At 40.0% G+C, this 19,822-nt stretch overlaps 1 protein-coding gene across 1 annotated transcript; it reads right to left on the reverse strand.

Annotated features, from left to right (window-relative positions):
• Positions 1-915: 915 nt before the first annotated feature.
• UBE2V2 (ubiquitin conjugating enzyme E2 V2) lies at positions 916-19,821 on the reverse strand. The gene is made up of 4 exons (XM_084849599.1): positions 19,783-19,821; positions 10,887-11,032; positions 3,213-3,338; positions 916-1,782 (listed from the first exon to the last, which is right to left on the reverse strand). Exons 1-4 carry the CDS (start codon positions 19,796-19,798, stop codon positions 1,636-1,638), a joined length of 435 nt encoding a protein of 144 aa, XP_084705725.1. The 5' UTR covers positions 19,799-19,821; the 3' UTR covers positions 916-1,635.
• Between the last annotated feature and the right edge of the window lies 1 nt (position 19,822).

Here is a 19,822-nt window from a genome sequence, read left to right on the forward strand (position 1 = left end):
GGGTGTGTGTGTGGGTGGGCGTAGATCAGGAGAAAGAGAAAGGGAACTTCTCTCTGCTCCACATAAGGTCTTCCACTCTCCTCATATATGAATTGGTCAGATTTTGGGAGGGGGCGGGGGAGAGTGGGCAAATGAAGAAGGATCTCCTAGCTCAGTCATCTGTTAAGTATTCATCAGTTCCAATTCATCTTGGCTCCCACCCTTCCCCATTTAATTGAATAGAGAAAAAACAGTTTGACACAAGATTTTGCTGAACTAGGAGATTATTATTACCCACAATAGCTAGACACATCTTTTCTGTTTAGAAACAGTATACCTTTGAAAGCCAGGTGCTGGAGGATGAACAGTGTTCCATTTGCTAGGGAGTCATTGTGTATGCATCTGTCTACACAACTCCTGGATTTTTTATTTTTAAAAATGAGATTATTCTAAGGCCACAGGCTGTTACAACTTATACTGTCCCTCTAGGCCTTTTGAATCGTCTAGCAGCACCACCACAGCACTCAAAGCCACCCAAAAATACAGCACTGAAATGCTTGCAAGCAGATGTATTTTCCCACCACAACCTTATCATAGTTTTAAATAGCACATCTGCTATAAGAGTCAAAAAAGTATGACAAGAATACAAGATACTGAGTGAGTAGTCAAGAAAGCAGCAAGAGTTTCAACTAGAGGACCATTCTGTTTTCAAGATTTAAAAAAATGACAAAGGATTATACATGCAAAGCCTAACCTGTGGCCAGTCTCTTAAGCAAATGGGTCCACTGAAATTGCTCCAGCAGCCTAAGTTATCAAGCAAACAAGAGTGGAAGTCAGACACAGATTAGGAGCAGCATTGGACTTCTTGCTCTCACAAGTTACTACCAGCATAACCTAAATATAGAAATAGCACAGCCTTAGAGGATACTTTCCACGTTTTATTTACATTTGAAGACTAACTTTATTCTCAATCACATATCCATACACCTATTTCCTTTTTTGTTTTGTTTCACTAAAACTTAAATGCATGGTTTATTAGAACAAAGACTGTAAACAAATATTTGCAATGTCCATTACATGTAACACACAGGAGCCGCTTAAAAGAAAATCATTCCCCCATTTTATAAATACAAGTATCAAAACAATCCTGACCGTATTTCTGTGTCACTACTAGCAGTCAGCACCCACACCGTTGCGAAAATTAAACAAGTTGAGCAATGGTATTTGCAGTACCTGCTACTTAAACAATTTTATCTGCAGCTCTTTTACTAAAGCAAGATGGATAAAGCATGCCATTTGTTTTTTTATTTTCTTCTTGAGAAAAAGTTTTCTGAAACATTATTCCACAGCAACCTGACACTTCCTGTCATGCTTTCGTCTTGAAACACTGGTGCTCCAATTTTAGGCTACTTCAGACTTATGCTTAAAATGAGTGCCTTGGTAAAGAGGGAAAATTGTGCTGCCTTTTTTCTCTGATTGTGCCTGAAAACATATGGGGCATACATATACATATATATATATATATATATTCTTTCAAATGTCCAGATCATGTACACCAGCAGAAACTTAATGTGTGGGTAGTTTGCATTGTGAGATTGAATCAAGACATTAACATAAGTAGAAGTTGTTTAAGACAAGTTTGGGATTCAGCTAAAATTAATTGTTGTAAGTTTGTCCTTCTGGAGGTTGTGGAAGCTTCATATTTTCTTTGGACATCATTAGACGCCTTAGCTCTTGAAGTATAACTTTAATGCTATAAGAATTTTGCCATTTTGCTAACACTGGTATGCTTCGTGCATCCACCTGTAAAGAACAAAAACAAACATTAAGTACGGAATATGGAATAACCAATTCCATAATTGTGGCGGCATGCTTTCAGTTGAAGTTACAGAGAATCTGAACAGCACCAACTTATGGTGCAGTGCTAAAACTGGGTGCGCTAGTACAGAAGTGCTAAGAACGGGGCATATTGATTGTTACAATTTGTCATAAATCATGGGTACAAATGTCTAGGATAAGCACCCTTGGTTTCCATTGAATAAAATCGGGTTTTTAGTTGTTATAGCTGAAGAGAGAAAGTTTTCAAAGCACAGGAACAGCTCCTACTAACCAATTCAAGGGGAGGAAGGCAAGTGAAAACAAAAAGTATTGTTCAAGGATATGCTAGAAAACTGACCATTTTTGTTGTAGGAGCATATTCAAAAACCTGTAAATCTCGAAATGAATTAATTCATTTTTCTTGGGTAATTCGTAGAAGTTTGGCATTCCTTCATCTTTAAGAAGAGATCAGCTCCTCAGCTCCTCACAAATAATTTCATTATTGGACAAAACTCAAGCTATTTAAAAAGGACAGACAGATGCTTGTAGCTGTTGGTATTTAAAACAGAAACTCCTGTGATATATTCTTCAATACTTTGCTGATACAATTTTGTTACTAAAGAATAAGGCACCCTTAAAGGCCATGAGAAAACAATGCCAGAAAATAATCTGGGTAGGATCCAGATAAATGTGCATATTCAGAGGGCGGCAGAAGTAGAAACTCTTCGTACCCTGGGTGTTCCCCATCCCATCAAAAGGCTCTACCTCTCCCCCCAGGGCTAATGCTCATAGATGTTGCCTCCGCCCGATTTTAGGAGATTCCTCCCTTCCCCGAAGTCCCCTATGCCACACCCCACGCCATTCAATAGGGTCCTCTGACCCTCATCTGAGCCTTTTCAGGGAGCCTCTGGCATTTATCTGGAGCCACCCCTCTGTGTTTTACCAGTCTGGGATACACAATAGATATAAAGAGAAAATATCATACAGTAATCCAAGTTGAGTCTTTATAATTATTGGACATCCTATAACAGGATGGAGAACCTTGCATGGGGGGTGGGGGAGATGATCCACCACCACCACCAAAAAACCCTCCGTGAGCAGAAGCACCAATCCCTGGCAGAAGCACAGTCTGAAACTCTCTTCCAGCCGCTGGTTTGGTCAGAGACCCAGCTTTGCCGCACATAGGCTTTCCTCAGCTGAGGAAAGATCACATGTAGCAATGCCACACTATATGTAGTTTTCATAGTTTAACTGTATTGTCTGTCAGCAAAGGCAAACTACAACAAACAACAGGGCCATATACTAGTTCATGGCATATAATAGCAGATGCACTTTGAACTTTTTCTGCCCATTAGAAACCTTAACAGCTTTTACACAGAAATAAACTAGCTTGCTCATCTTGCATGCCAACTTACCATTCCATTGGTATTATTTATTCCATTCATATTCATTTTAGTTACGAATCTAACTGTTGGAGGTGCTTCTGGATATTTAGGCCCACACTCTACTTTCAAGCTGTATATTCTGTTTTCGTAATTTGTCTAGTAAACAGAGAGCAGAAAAAAGAATTAATCCTATTGAAAGCTAATATGCATTCAAAATAAACAATACTGAAATAAAACTAGTCATCCCAGTCCAAGAGATCACATGCAGAGCTCTTTCGAAACTAGTGAGATTCTGCTGATCAACTGTTTTGGCAGAAATGGGGCTGCTAGGGGGATGACACTGAATTAAATCTCCTTCTCCCTACTGAACAGCTGATTGTTATAATTTTAATATTTTCAAGAGGGCTCCATGCATGCAGCCTAGCTGTTGAATTGGGGAGAACTGCACACACAGGACTCGTTTGCACACCTGGTTCCCCATCCATTTAGGGATACACATGCATAGCATCCTTAGCAGGATTGCAACAAGTAAAGGTCTTATAATGCTAAAACAACAAGAAACATGCCTAAAAGATGCAAGAAGTAATTGGCACCACCATTTCATAGCATTTTCTTTTCTTGTACTACACATACCACTAGAAATATGAAGCCCCCACCCCCGCAAACCTGGAAAAATTCCAACTCCTTCCACAAACTCCCCCCGCCAATTAAAAAAATTGAACAGCTTTGGATTATGAAATATTTCCTTTTAGAATTTAAGACAATGTGTTTAAACATTGTTACCCAGCCTTTACTCCCCACAAATGATTTCTAAAAACTATGTAGTAGAAAATATATAGAAAGACTAGAGATGTAAAATGTCTGGAAAAAATGAAGCCGGGGGGAAATGTGTATTTTAAGATTCCCAGCATGGTTATTTCTTCCATTCCTTATTACAATTATTAATCAAATGTAGCTTTTACTGATAGACATTTAGGGATGTGCCAAGTCATGCTCAGTTTCCCAGCATTTGAGTGGAATCCCCATATTATAATATGGAGGAAAATGTGTATTCCTGACAGTTTGGCTTTCCTTCTACGGAGTCCAGTGTTTCTGGGCTTGTTCTGGATAGATGCTGTAACAGTAAATTAATGTAGTTCTAACCTAAATCCCACATGTAAAAAACCCCCAAATACTGTAGATTATCCTGCCACTGTCACCAGATGCGATGGAACAGCATGAGGTTTAGCCCACCAATGTTCCTTTTTAAAAATTAATGTTGAGGCTTGGGTCTATAAAACTCACCACTAGGTAACGCTGCCTCAGGTATAAAACCTTCCAAGTGCTGCCAATAGAATACTCTTTACCTAAAAGTAACTCAGTAGCCTGATTCCTACAGCACAGGCATGGGATAGACACTACAACTAGAGACAACCTTTCAAAATTAACAAAAAAAATAAGATGTTAAAAGAATTTATTTATTTATTACATTTCTATACCGCCCAATAACCGAAGCTCTCTGGGCATTCACAAAAATGATTTATAAAGTGAATAAAACATCACTCATCAAATAATAGGTTGAGATTGCCGAAAGGTTCTTAGAGATGGTTGCTTACCATTCCTAAATGCAGACTTTTCCAGATAAATAAAATCTCAGTAGCTTTTCCTTCAGATCAGATTTCCCTAACCTCCACCCCACAAACAGGAACAGGCTTAGGAATTTCTCTGAACTTCCTTATAAACAGGAACAGATGCTGTATACCAGTCTTCCTCTGCCTCCAGTTTTTCCTGCTACTTCTGGCTTCTAGAGTCAGATGTTTCACAGACTACTTGCTGAAGTTCCCTCTTGTCAGACATAAAACAGAAACCTAAAATATGTTAAGTATAACTTGGTTTGCTCATAAAATTATCACATTTGGTATCTTAAATGTTAAGTATAGTTCGTTCAGACAATTACAAATTTACTGAGTTTACTTTTAAAAGCTTTTAAATATAATGATAGTTTTATGAGCAAACTAAGTTATATATATAACGTTAAGAACTCAGGGAGCAATCCTATGGCAACTAGACAGTGGCTAGACGGCCATAGGATATGTTGTTTTCTTGGAGCCCGCACTCCGAGGTCGGTTCCTGGAAAACTGACCTCCCCCCACATCCGCGCTGCCTCGGAGGCAGTGTGGAGGAGCCCCATCCTCAACGCTCAGAAGAGGAGCACAGAGTGGCTGAAAAGGGGCAGGGCTGGGGGTGTTCTGGGGCAGGGAGAGCGTATCCTATGTGTCATACAGCAGCCTCCTCTCCCACTCCCCTGCGGCTAGACAGCCGAAATTGGCTGTCTAGCAGAAAAAGCAGGGCAGGAGAGGTGCAGAGGGAATGACAGCCCCCGCCCCGCCCCCATGCTTCTCCCGCCTTGCTTTGGATAGGTGGTCGCCTCCCAGTTTGGAGGTGGCCACCTATCTACATAGGATTGCGCCCTTAAAGGCTGCTTTATGTTCCTAAAGCAGCCTTCCCCAACCTGATGCCCTCCAGATGTTTTGCACTACAATGCCCAGGATTCCTGACCATTAGCTATGCTGCCTGAGTCTGATGAGAACTGAAGTCCAAAATATGTGGAGGGTACCAGGCTGGAGAAAGCTGTCCTAAGGCAACAAAGTGACTTTAGATCTGTAAAAAGCACAACAAAAAAGTATTGCTTATTTTCCGTTTTCTCCCCATGGCTTCAAAATTTCTGGAAATTTTACATCTCTACATACCACAGATTATGTCAGGCATTCTTGAAAAGCATTTAGATATTATATTATCCTTCCCAGAACTGGTGCTTTCCAGGCTACAACTCCCACCATCCCTGACAACTGGCTATACTGGCTGGAGCTGATGAGAGTTGTAGTCCAAAACATCTAGAAAGCACCAGGTTGGAGAAGGCTCTATTACATGAAAGGATTTGCCCTAAGATTTTTAGAAAATGAAGTCTACGAAAAACCCAAATGTACCTCTCCCCACAACGGACACACAACCCCTCTCCTTAATGCCACTATTATTCAAAGGATCAATTTTAAACAGAGAAAAATATGTATGTAAAACAGAGGAAAGATAGCAACTGACAGCAAAACACCTCAACAGAATATAGAAAAGGATTAATAGAGCTTAGGAGAAACTTCTCTGTGTGTCTAATAATATGCTGATTGAATGTAGATGCTGACACAGTGGAGGATAATCACACTTGCTTTCAGAACTTACCTGAATTTAAGCCTTTAGCCCATCTTAAAACTCCTATATTTCCCCTCAAACAAAGGTAAGCTTTATGCTATTTTTCAACATAGTAAATATTAAGCTTCCTTATTCGTAATGGTCACCTAAAAATCTGCTGCCACTAAGCAGAAGTCCTCTGCCCCCAAAATTACACATGACTGGCTTCCAGTTTATTTCCAAGTCCAATTCAAACTGCTGGTTACAACCTTTAAAGCTCTAAACAGCTTGGATCCAGGTCACCAGAAGGACTGTCTTCTTCAATATGAATCAGCTTTTGTGTTAAGGTATGAGAGAGGCTCTCCTTTGTGTCTGCCAACATCTGACATGGTTAGTGGGAACATGAGAGGAGGTTTTCTTAACTGATAATAAATGTATTATGGCATACACTTTTTTTTTGGTTTTGCTGCAACAGACTAACATGGCTACCTCCTCTGAACATTCTTAAAGGCTATGCCAAGGCTCTGGAATTCCCTGCCCAGGAAAGCCCACATAGCCTCATCCACACCTTATTAGCCTTCTGTCATATGTTGTAGACCTCCCTGTTGAGGCAGGATTTTGACTTGCTGGGTTGATTGCTTTATTATTGTTTTGGCCGGCTGCTATTTTTTTCATCTCTTTCTGTAGTTTGTAAATTGCTATTTTATTTTATTTTAATTTTGTATTCTTATTAGTTGCCTTGGGCATGAATTTGAAAAGGCAGTACATAATTTTTTATAATAAATAATAAAGAGGGAAAACATAAATATGGCTGTCCTCACATTTAAAAACGTATCAGCCATCTACAAGCACAGTGATTCAGAGCATGAACTGAAGGTTCCTGGTTCAATTCTCAGTTCAGCCATTTAAAATGTCTCTGTCTTGGACTCACATCTATACTATGGGTATAATAATGGTTTACTATAGGGATTGCTGAGAGAATGTATGTGAAGAGCTTTGACCATCTAGGAAAAGCAATACTAAGTATTGCAGATCAAAAGGAATGGAGCACACTTCTCTTACATAGAACAACATACATTTTCAAAGGGGACAGCTATGGCTGGATCCCCAGCTTCAGAGAAAAGGAAGGTGGTGACCAGGTATAGCATTTTTTCCTGTGATGGTCTCCTGGTAATAAAATACCAACCCCAGAAACATTTGCTCATCATTAACATTATCTTTTAAATCCAAAGCTAAAACTGTTTTACTTTCTCAGGTTTTAAACATGCAATTTTTGTGCTTTCCTGTTTTTAATTTATACATTAGTTATTTTAGCTTGAAATTTTAAATGGTAATTTGATTGTGCATTTTATTATAGTTGTTTTGGAAGTTGTATAAGTCCCACTGGGGGCTTGACAGGAGAAAAGCAGGATATAACATTTTAAATGAGTTAAAACACACAAAAACCTGAGTTTGGAAAAAAGCTATATAGATTTTAGCATTCCTTGCAAAATATTCTTAATCCTTCTGACCGCCTTCCTTTCTGTGCTCAGTTATCCAAATAAACAAATAATTTTTTTTTACCTATTCTGCACATACAGTATCCTTTCCCTTCAAAGCAGTCAGAAGCTGCCAACAGCATTTTAATGTATCATTTCCTATCACTGATCCAGACTGCTTCCTCCCAGTCAGCTGGGTTTAGCCTCCTGCTATGTTCCAAGAATATTTATTATTCCTTCTACAGCACTGAACTGAACACCCTTCATCCCCATTCTGCAGAGCAGGACAACCTTGCCTCAGCTTTAACTACTGTGTGAAAAATATTTAAGTAGCAGATTGGCAGATGGTTTTTAAAAAACAACTAGGCTTCTCTTGCCCTAGCCTATCTCAGTCACTACTTATAGAATTGAAGGACCTTAAGAAAATAATGGGATAAACACAAATATAACAATTAAATCACTTAGCATGTGTGCTGCTGACACTACTAACTGCAAGTAGAAAGGTCAGTAAGACGGCTCCCAGCTCTGCTACTAAATGGACGCTTTGCCTTAAAAACGGAAAAAAAAGGGAACCATTCCTAAAATTAGTACCAACTCCTCTCTGTCTTTAGTCAGAGGTTTATCTTAGTCTATACCAGCTGTCCAAGTTTTACAGTTGACTATAAGCCACTTCACACTGTTGGTCCCATGATTTGTTGTATTTAACTCCCCTGTCCCTCTCAAAGATGGATATGTTTCCCCCACTAGTTTACCTCAGGATGACTCTCATGTGGTGAAAATTCTGATCATTACACTGGGGGTCAGGGGAGAAGAGTTCAGTTTTTCTGGGATTCAGTTTCCTGAGGTCATGCGATTTCTGCCCAACAAAAATAAGTAGAAGGAAAACAAGTGGAAGTGCCAGAGTATAAGAATTTCTTAAGTAGAAATGACATATGAACAAGCCCTTTATCATAGCTTTGCCACATCTGGTGAGCCCCTTGACGGCAGTGCCCTCAACTTGACGGTGGCAGGTGGGTGAAGTAGCAGCAAAAAAGCAGCAGCAAAAAAGCTGTCTAGCTGGTATGCATTGCTGCTATCACCTACCATTTTAATACCCCCACAATGCCTCTGGAGCTGCAAAGTAGTGTAGCTCTGGGGAATTAAAATGGTGGGTGCCAGACAGTCATCTGGGCTCTAGCACTGAGAGCAGTGCCAGGCCCCAGTGGCTGTAGCCAATATTTTGGTTGGCAGTGGGTCCTCCTAAGGGTCTGGGTCACTGGCAACTGTCCAGTGGTGCTGTTACCTGATGCTGGGCGTGCCCTTTGTTTGAATTTGCTAAAACTAATATTATTTGCACTGGGCCAAAGCATAATGCAGGCAGTACATACAAGCGGAAGCTTAAAACTGGACAGCAAGTGTGGTGTACTGGTTAGAGTTATTAGACTGGGACTTGGGATATCTGGGTTCTAGTCCCCACTTGGGCCATGAAGCTTACTGCATGACTTTGGGCCAGTCACTGAGTCTCAGCCTAACGTACCTCACAGGGTTGCTGTGAGGATAAAATGGAGAGAAGGATGACCACGTAAGCCACCCTGGGTTCCTTACAAGAGGGGAAAAGGTGGGATATCAATGGAATAATTAATAAAAACAAGCCATATCTGAAAGTGTGGCAAATAATTAAATTTTATATTGAGCATTTGAATGCTTCTGGTTTTCCAACTCGGCAAGTTTGGCCTGCTGGCAGAATTTGTTGTTAAAAGTTCTTCACATTTAACCTTATTCCTTGCCTTCCCACAAACTCTGTAACAAGGTGCTATCTATTTTATGCTTCAACTACAGAAACTAGTGAAAGAAGCTACTGCAAACACAGCCCCATTTTTAAGGCTTCCATTTATACCAAATGTCTTCAACTTTGCCAATAAACAGGAAGCCATTAAGCTCTGGCTAGTTCCAGGATGTATTGATTATTCTTATTTATACTGATACTAGCAATGCGCCTGTCACATGAATGGCTGATAAATAGTATTTCAAAGAGCAACAGGATCTGGGATCAAGCAGGAAAAGTGGTTGCCCTTTTGGTGCATGACTATAAGAGGAGAGCATGGTATCCAGAGATGCTCTAGACGTTGCTGCTTACCCCTCCAATCTCACACCTGGGAGGCTAAAGTTAGAAGGGAAAGCATAGGCAGATGGATGGCTTATCGACACGATAGCTCCTAGCACTGGCTCTTATTCTACATGCCAAAAAGGAAGCCCAACCTCTTCTCTAATTCACCTTACCTCAAACACTACCAGACTGTTGCGAATGTGTAGGCCTGCAAGGTGAAGAAGGGGAAGGCAACAGATCTTTGTACACATTAGAAAGACAAACCAACTGCCTCCCTTCCTATCCCTATTTCAAGCAGGTTACTTGTCATTCTTGACTGCTAGGGAGAACACGTGCATGTAAAACCAAAGGAAAGGAGAGTATTCTCTTCCAGAAGAATCAGTGTGATCAAGATGCACATTAAAGTGGTAGATTATAAATATACAATAAAAAACCAAACCATGTTTCTGAAAGCAAAAGTCCTGTTTCTTCACTGAGCTGAAACTACAGTTTAATCAGAAATATTTAATACCACCAGAGTATGAATGCACTCAATAGGAATATGCAGCTAGGCCACAGCTGCACACAAGTATTCCAAACGCGTGTGCAGAGCCACCAGAAGGCACTGTTGTACTATCAAATCTGTACTGAGACAAGTGTAAGTCCAATAAAGAGGCCATTACCTAATTATTATGAATATATTGCTCACCTCTTGGCCTGCAGAAATCTTTCCATGCTGGTTTACTGATACTACCTATTATGAGGAAGCAAAACTAACTATGGGTAACTTCCACTGTTGGCTACAAGCCACCAGACAATTAATATTAGAATTTAACCTTACAGGACTTCACTCACAATTAATTAAAACTTAAAAGCAGGAATATGGCATAACTGTGAGTTATTGCCATGTATTGCAAGTGTTAACACACACTTTCTGCTAGAACATGACATAGTATTTTTGTGTTTTTTAAAAGAGAAGATTTAACTTTTAGCACTGACCCTTGGTGGCCCAATAATCATGCCCGTCCACCTTGTAAGCGTCATGTCTTCATCATCTTCGAGGCCCCAGCTTACTGTACCATCTCCTACTCCTTTCTGACCTTCTTCAAGTTCTTCCAACAAGCGAAAATTACGAGGGACCTTAACTATTTGAAAGAAGTAAAGCAATGTAAATAGCAATGTTCAAAATCTGAGCTGGTCTCGCTTCACCCATTAGCATGTTGGCTCATCCAGCCCAGGCATTACCAATCCATCTCTCAGAATTGCTGCATATACAATGTTTTGCAGGTTAACATATTAGATTTGAATTGTTACAAAAACATATCCCCGCTTATGAAGTGTCATTATACATACAAGAACCTGAACTTTACATTCCTCAGCGAATGTATCAAATTATTTGGATATAGGTTTAGTCCAATTTGGATTTAGCCTTATCTCATGGGTCTTATTTTAAATGATGGAATAAAAAATTAATCTCATATTTCATAACTGGAAGTCAGATAAGACCAACATTATTTTAATGATTAATTCATCAATTTTTTGCATCAGAAAAAAAAGTTCTAATATAAAAAACTGGGAATGCCTCCTAAACATTACAACAGAAAGCACTGCTTAGGCTGAATTTGGATGATCAGTAAGCACTACTCGATTCTTCTCTGCGTCTCTTGGAGTTCACATGTGGCTGCAAGTCACTGGGGAATAGTTTTGTCCAGATTAGGAAATTATGGTTACCAGTTTTGGATTAAGCCAGGATATTAAACCAACTTCAATCTGGTTTAATATACTGGCTTGTTAAAAACTAGTAATCATAGTTTCCCAGTTTGCACATGGGAAACAATTGTTTATTAGAGGCTTCCTGGTCTGGTTGCTCACACTGTGAAGAGAAGAGCAAAGGAGTTGCCTGAGCAGAAAAGAGGCTTATTAAACCAAGATATGATCATCTGAACACTGCCTGCACATGATAAAGGCTTGTCCATATCTTTGCTTATTATGCCAAGGTATGACCATCCAAACTGGGCCCATGAAACTTTTATTATTCACAGTACACTTTGCAAATTTAAATTACATCCACTCTGCTTTTGAATATACAACTAGAAGACATTTAAGGGGAACTATATTACTCTCTGCAATTCTATGATTAAGCCAGCAATAATTCAGATTAGAAGGCATAAATTGAAAAATAAGGCTAACACAGTAGGTTTGCAATAACAGAAGACTTGTTGGATTATTGGTCAAAGCTTGGATGGAGAGCCTTCAGTGGACAGTACTCCGACATCTGAGGTGGAGTTATTTTTCATTCCATAAAAAATATTATACAGGAGTGTATACAAGAAAGCACACATTCACCAAGGACTATGTTTCGGGAAAGATCTGCAGAGAAAGAAGTTGATAATATATCGCTGTCCTACAAATAAAAGGAAGCATTTTAAGAAGTGCTCCAAATCCACCGATAGCACTGGCAGGTGAAGCTGATGCTTGTGTCAAATTACTAATCCAGATATGTATACATTTGGTTCCTTGTGTAGGTCAACAATTATGCAAGCATGCAATGCCAGCTCTAAGTTGGTTTGACCACAAGCATGCTCACATGGCTAATTTTGGAGAAAGGATTGAGGAAAGTGCCAAGGGAATTTAACAGATGATATCCGCAGTAAGCTGAAGATAGAACTGTAAACTTCTATGGATAAAGCAAGAGTAGAATATACTGGATATCTTAATTTAAATTTGCAGCCATTATGCTGAAATACACCAACAGGGGTAATGATTTGACCTATACCATACTGTGAAACCAAACAAGTGATAAAGGAAAACAAGATTCTAAATAATGTAGTCACTTTTTTTAGAATAATAGCTTAACATTCAGCACTATCATACAAAGGTTACCACAGGCAACTGTTTTCTTTCTAATAAAAATTGAGGTGTAAAGGTGCAATGTACTTGAGTAGTGCAATCTCACAACTCCTTATTTTAGCAGAACATGGATGGAAGGACATAAGCTGTTTCTCTACTGCTTCAATGTGGGAATGTTGCTATAGTTTCCCCACAATGTTCTGCTTCAAGCAGGACTTCCCAAGTGTACACAGCTTTTGAAGAAAAAGTAAAATAAACCAGCATTTGCACCATTATAATCAGGCTGCAATATTCCCTACCTACTCTTCCTAGGGAGCATGGCTAGAAGCAGTGTTAGTGTACACACAACCAACAGCACACTTTACACTAGTCAAGTAAGCAGTTTCTCTGTTTGACAAAGATATGCTTTCAAGAAGCCTTGTTAAAATTGCTCTGTTATTGTTTCCAACTAAGATTGATAGTGCCCAGTGGTTACCACGGGAAACAGGTTTTGAATTAGAACCCCTCACAATATAGCCACGTATTACAGATTAAAAAAAGCTTGAAAAGGATTGTAACTGTTTGAAAGAACTGCTGTAGCTGCTTGCTATCTTTCAACAGAACTACTTCATCATTACTAAAATGGTGAACATTTGACATTTATAGTATTTCCGAGTAGCTCAGACTCACTTTCTGAAGTGTCACTGTGAAAAGAACCACAACAAACATTTTTAAGCATAGAAAGCCAACTACATTCAATATCTAATAGAAGCCAGATTCTCCTACCCCCTCAGGGCCCACATGACTACACACAGTTTTGACTAAAAAACACACACCATTTTTTTGAGGACCAATGGCTTCCTCCCCAAATACTAGCATTGGTATTAGATCCATGTGTTTTAAACATCATGAAAACTGGACACAAAATGAATTCAGAACTGCATAAATAAAGCATTATTAACAAGAGTAATTCACACTTGGCAGCAACAATATCTTCAAGCTTTTAGACAATGCACACAAGTTATCAAATGATAACCTATGTGTTAATGGTAGTTCTCATCAATGATGAATACTGCAGGTATTAAGAGCAAGTTTGCCCCAACTGAAGATTACAACCCTGAGTTAATGTACTTTCTGTGCTCTGTGACTGTTGCCTTTTTCCTTGCCCTGAGGCAGAGACATAATGAGAGTGTGAAGCAAACTCTCATTAGCTTTTTGCATTTGCTGCAGAAGCTACAGTTCCCTTAGAAAAAAACAGCCTGGAAACTAGTTTTGTATGAAGTCTGATAGCTATGTAAGGGTACTCATGATTACTGGATAAGTAAAAAAAAAAAAAAGACACTAATGCCCTGAGACCATCTAGAACATCCACATGTTCTTGCACCAAGTCCTGGCCATAAAAACATTTTCTGGCACGAAATGTAGTAACACTTGCAAAGCCCTACATGGTTTTGTTACAAACAGGTATCACTTCCTGCAAAAGACTGTTTTTGTTTTTATTCTGTCAGTTACAATCTGTCAAGAGAAACCAGCAATGAAAGGATCCTATAAAACTGTGGTCATGATTTTTCTAAATATTCCTTTGCCATTGCAATCAAAGGAAAAATAAACTTCTGGGTTGTTCTTTTTTAACTGAATAAACCCAGAACAGTTGGTGGTTGCTGGGGGGGGGGGGGCATAATTTGTTTTGCAAGATTAGGAGAGTTGTGTACTTTTTTTAAAAGTACTTTGTAAATTCACATTTGAATTGGGAGGCAAGATGCTAAATATGAAAACTGGCAGGTTCTGTTTTAAATGCTGTGGTTTTTTTTCTAGTTTTAACTGTAAACTGTCCAGAAGTTCAGTTATTGGGCAGTATAGAAGTGTAGTAAATGATATACAAGAGAGCAGTAAGGCATTAAATTACCCTCCCTCTTGTATCTGAAATACGTTATATTTAACATTTTCAATTCCTATTACCTTTAGTAATTAAAAAAAATATTAGCTGGACTGACCAGCTAAACTGATATTATGTAAATTTCACTGGTGTCCATTAAAAACCTTTTTAATGTTAATATAAACCTTAAATGCTTCTGAGACCTTGTGAGACTTTAAATGCTTGCAGGTTTACCACAATTCTTGCGAGAAGTTTTACACAGTAAAACAGACATATACTAAGTATGGATCCAATGCAGCACTACTATTTCATCTTGCCCCAAGAGGATGGGAGAAGAAGCAGATGCAACTTGGTGAGCATCTATCTCCCAGCAGAAACCCGCCCCCCCATGACATCAGAAAGGAGTCTGAGGAAACAACCTGCCCTGAGCAGATGGAAGATTAGGTTTGAACTCAAGAGAAACTGCAGAAGAGAAGAACAACAGGCCAGCAAAGAACAGGCCAGCACAGAAAGACAATAGATGCAGTGCAAACCTGAGTTCAACTGCTATATTCCCATTCATCTGGGCAACTGAATCAAGCATCACCATCATGCTCGCCCCGCTCCCCATCCCAATCCTTTCCCTTGTGTCTCCAGTCTTTTCAGATTGTGAGCCTGAACGCAGGGACTGTCTGACTGTTGATTCTTGTAAGCCCCTCTGGGAGTGTTTTGATTGAAGAAGGATAGAAATGCCTAGAATAAACAATAAAATACTGTTCGTATGGTCCAAAATTCCTACTCACCATTTACTACTTATCTTATATTTTGTACTCAAAGGGAGGAGGTCACTGCAGGTCAATGAATAAGAACTGGACTTACAATGCAATCCTGTACAGCAAGAATGAGGAATTTCAGGTGAGGCCCCATCCCCTAGCTACCAGGGGATGTGGCAAAGGAATCCCTGTTGTGATTTCCAAAGTGTGATCAGAGATTACAGCAAGGATTTCTCTTACTGAGGGTGAGGAGAACCACAATACATGCTTCATCTGGCCCATGTCGTCCCCAACAAGCAACAAAAGAGAAGGTGAAGTGAAGCCAGCTGCACAAGAGGCCTGAACCTGCAGATGTTCCTGCAAGTGCTGGTCAAATGTGCTTTGCTCCTGTGTGAGGAAGGAGAAGCAGGATACAAGCCAGGTCCCCGGCAGAAGCACTGACTGAAAGAACTCCAGCCGGCACTCTAGCCAGGCCCCCAGTGATATCAGGATGCAGGGCCCGCCCCTGATGTCACCTGCCCTGTGGCAGGGCAGGCAATCTGGCCCGCAGACTGAATATGATTCCCCACTTCTGCTATACATGCCTACTCAGATACCCCATTGAATTCTCTGAAACTAACTCCCAAGTGAATATAGGACTGCAACCTCAGACTGAAGATGAAATGTGTCTTCCTCTGAAAAGTCACTGGGCAGCTTTGGCAAGGCACTATTGCTAAATTAGGGGTGGGCTAACCTCTGTCTTACAGTTTCTACTCATTTCTTTTTACTAAAAGTAAATAAAAGCACAGTAAAAAGGCAATACTGCCTTTGTACCATATTAAGTACAATCCTTTCATTACAAGAAAATATGGCAGCCTGAGTAAGAATTACAACAGGCTATACAGGTAGCATAATGGGCCAAGAAAATCTGTTTTCTTCTCAGATCAAGAACTCAATAGTCTACATGCCCAGGCCAGTACCCCTAACTGAGGGAGAAATTTAAAACTGGTAGTTTCAGTATGGCAGCCCCTTCACAGAACACTTAATCAGGAGTGAAGAGTAAGAAGGCTAATATAGCAACTACCAGTGTCCCCCACCTAAGTTCACCCACCCCAAACTCCCTCTGTCATTTCTATTGGTAAGGTTACTTATCAAACGATCTTTAAAACTGAAAATTTTAGTGTAACTGCACTGCAGAAATGTTCATCTGTTCCCAAGACATCAGCAAGAAAGCATACCTGTAGAAAAGGATGCCTGTAACCACCCTATTTGAGCTTGGAATAAACAAGGCTAAAAATACATTAAATAAGATAAATAGCAAATTATACATGTAACTCAAGTATAGAGATCAGACTTTGTCTTTCTCTCTCTCTGACACACACACACACACACACACACACACAGAGCGCGCGCGCGTGCATAAAGGAAGATGAGCACCCTGATCATTTTTCCACTCCTGTTGTATATTTGCCCTCAAAACATCAAGAAACCAGAGATGTAGGTTGCTATTATCCTAGTTTACAGACAGGGAAAGCCATTCAGGGATGAATGGCTTACTGAAGGCCACACAATGGGCCATGTCAGAGATGGGACTTTAAGTCAGTTTTTAGATGCTTTCTAGCACCCAGGTTTTATTTTTGTTTTCTAAAAAGGCTTTCCCCCTTTGGAATTATCAAGAGTTCTTATGGAGATAGCTGCCATTTAAAATACTGTGGCTTTCTTGTCTATTCAGTTACCAATAAATATAGCCTGTACTCACCACCATTATGAGACCAATAAAACCAGCTAGGCAGTCATTTGTCTGGGCATATGTTATATACATTTTTACTCTTGGCACATAACTGATGATGATCATGCAGGTTCAAAACACTGGGGTCCAATACAAGTCCTATGTTCACTTAACATTTCTAATGCAAAACAACATTTTCAAAATTGAGGTCACACCAACAGTATTTTAAAAATCGGTGTTGTGGAAGCTAGGGATGCCCAGGTTTTGTGAAATCCATCCTGTGTATGTTTTGTGGATTGCACAGTGTCGTTTGTTCCAGTGTCCGTTCAGGCAGATTCGAATCCCCCCCCCCCCCGTTATGCAGAATAATACGCAAATAATTCCCTAAGAGGAACTGCAACAATTTACATAATTTATGTTAGTATGTAACATTTAGCATATTGCCCCGCTTTCCATTCAACTATTTTGATGGCGTATGTTTCAGCAGAAACTTGAGTATTATGCAAATATATTTGTAGGAAAAGTTTCAGGAAAGTAAAAAAAAAGATCCAAAAGTCCAAGGACTATATTCAGCAGGTCAGATTCTTAGAAATCCGAACTCATTTTAGTCCATCTCGAATTTCTCCAGCACAATGGCAAGGTGAGTTCTAATATTAAATTCATACATAACTGGCATACTTGCTCCACACAGTCAGCTATCACACCCTTGTTTTCTCACTGCATACTGAAGAATTCATATACTATTCAATAACCATGATGAATTAAGAAAGGTTTGGCTATATAGTTAGGAGGAATCCTTTGCTGAGAAGTAGAAACTACTGTTAAACTTAACAGTTTAAAAAATACTTCCCAACAGAATTAATTTTGATCTTTAAAGCCACTGAACAATTTGGGACCTGCTTACTTAATTGTTTGTCTGGAACATCCCAACATAAGATCTTTGACAGAGTGCACTATCTTAGCTCAGAACTCTTATCACCCCACCAAGCCTGACCTTCTTTTAGAAGCACTGTATGACATTATTTGGGCTGGCAAGAGTCACTGCTGATGTGTGTTAAATATATCAATAGTTTTTTGATGCAGTAGTTTTATTTGACTAATTTCGATATGACTATAAACACAAGAGTTTGGTAATATGAGATATGGAATACTCTAGCAACAGTAATACACTAGAGCTAATAATTTAACAAGTTCAGTATCCATCAGTGCTGTGGAAGATCTAGGTGCAAAAGATATCCTCTTACTAGAAACAATGTTTAAAATCAAATCAAGTAATTGCAAGTTATCGAGGAGAAGTAACTGTGATCCACTGATTTCTGCCACCATCTATGATCAACCACTGATTCCAAGGAGATGGTGCCCATAATAATTGTTGGCTTTGAGAATCAAATGTATCATATAATAACAAAATCCAAAGCACTACAATATTTGTATAAATACACAACTAGTGTGCATTGATAATATACTGTGCTCCCAAGGCAAAAATTGACCATGTCCTTTTACTTTTTCTGGATTAATACAAAATAAAGACCAGAAAGGAAAAGGACAGTATGTGAAAAAGGGAAATCACCACTAAAAACATAATCACATAATTTATTTCACATTCATTGTAAATAACTGCCACTCCCTGGTTCACAGGCACACTAGACTTGAGAGACTAAGAAAGGTTTACCCTTTTACCATTCTATGAAAAGTGGGGGACAGGAACAAGGTATTAAAGAGTTATGATACGATTGGGCAATAATGAGGAGGGGAGTAGGAAGAGAAGGAATGTCAGGAGAATAGGACTGCTGGCAGGCTGGAGGCACAAAGAAAACAAGGCAAGGAACGGGACTGGGATTAAAAGGGGAAGCATGTAGAGAAAGCAGGGAAGTCATGAAAGAGATACAAGTATTACAAGTTTTGGGTTCCCTTAGCTTACAGCCTCAGCAGCGAAGATCCAAGAAAACACAGAAAAGAAATGAGATGCAAAACCTCAAGCTTCATCATAAACTGCTCATGAGCAGAACCAAATTTCCTTCTTCAGTTTTGCAAGAAGTCAGTTAACAAGATCACAGCTGGGAAGGGAGGAAAGTTTATGAGATTATCTATAAATAGATTTAAGAGCTTTTTTCACCCAGTCATTGACCTGCAGACGACAACAGAAGCAATCAGCAAAATACTAGGACAAAATATACAGGACTTAATTACACATCATATCTGTTCGTTAAACACATCTACGGCAGACTCGACAGTCAGTAATACCTGTACTTTCGAAGTGAGGTTAAAACCCATCTAAACTCTACAGGGATCGGCTCTGCCTTCGGGAGGGGTGTGTGATTTATCAGTGTTATATCTGGAAAGGGAGGGGACTCGACGAAGGAATTCCTCAGCTCATGTGGCCCAAACCCTGCAATTTCCCCCACAGAGAAGGGCCCAAAGTCCCTGAATAGCACCTACCTGCCCCAAATAAATCCAAGAACGACCGCCCCAATATGAGCCCCTTCCTCCCCACATCTCTTCCCACACAGCCAGGGGGACTCTCAGCCCCAGGGCCAACCCCGCGGCCTCCCCACCCTGACCCCCGGGGCCGGAACCTTAGCCCGGCAGCGCTGACACTGGCCGCCCTCGACAGAGCCCGCCAGCCTCGGGCTCCCCACCCACAACTCTAAGGAGGAGAATCCTCCCTCCGCCCCGCCACGAGCCCCCTCAGCCATTCAAAACACCCCCCACCCCCACCGCCATACAGACCTGTGGATCCGGCCATCTTGCCCAAACCCCTCCCCCACCA

Source organism: Heloderma suspectum, chromosome 4, assembly GCF_057233095.1.
Source record: "Heloderma suspectum isolate Gila_16-S chromosome 4, 16-S_ref, whole genome shotgun sequence".
Taxonomy (NCBI): domain Eukaryota; kingdom Metazoa; phylum Chordata; class Lepidosauria; order Squamata; family Helodermatidae; genus Heloderma; species Heloderma suspectum.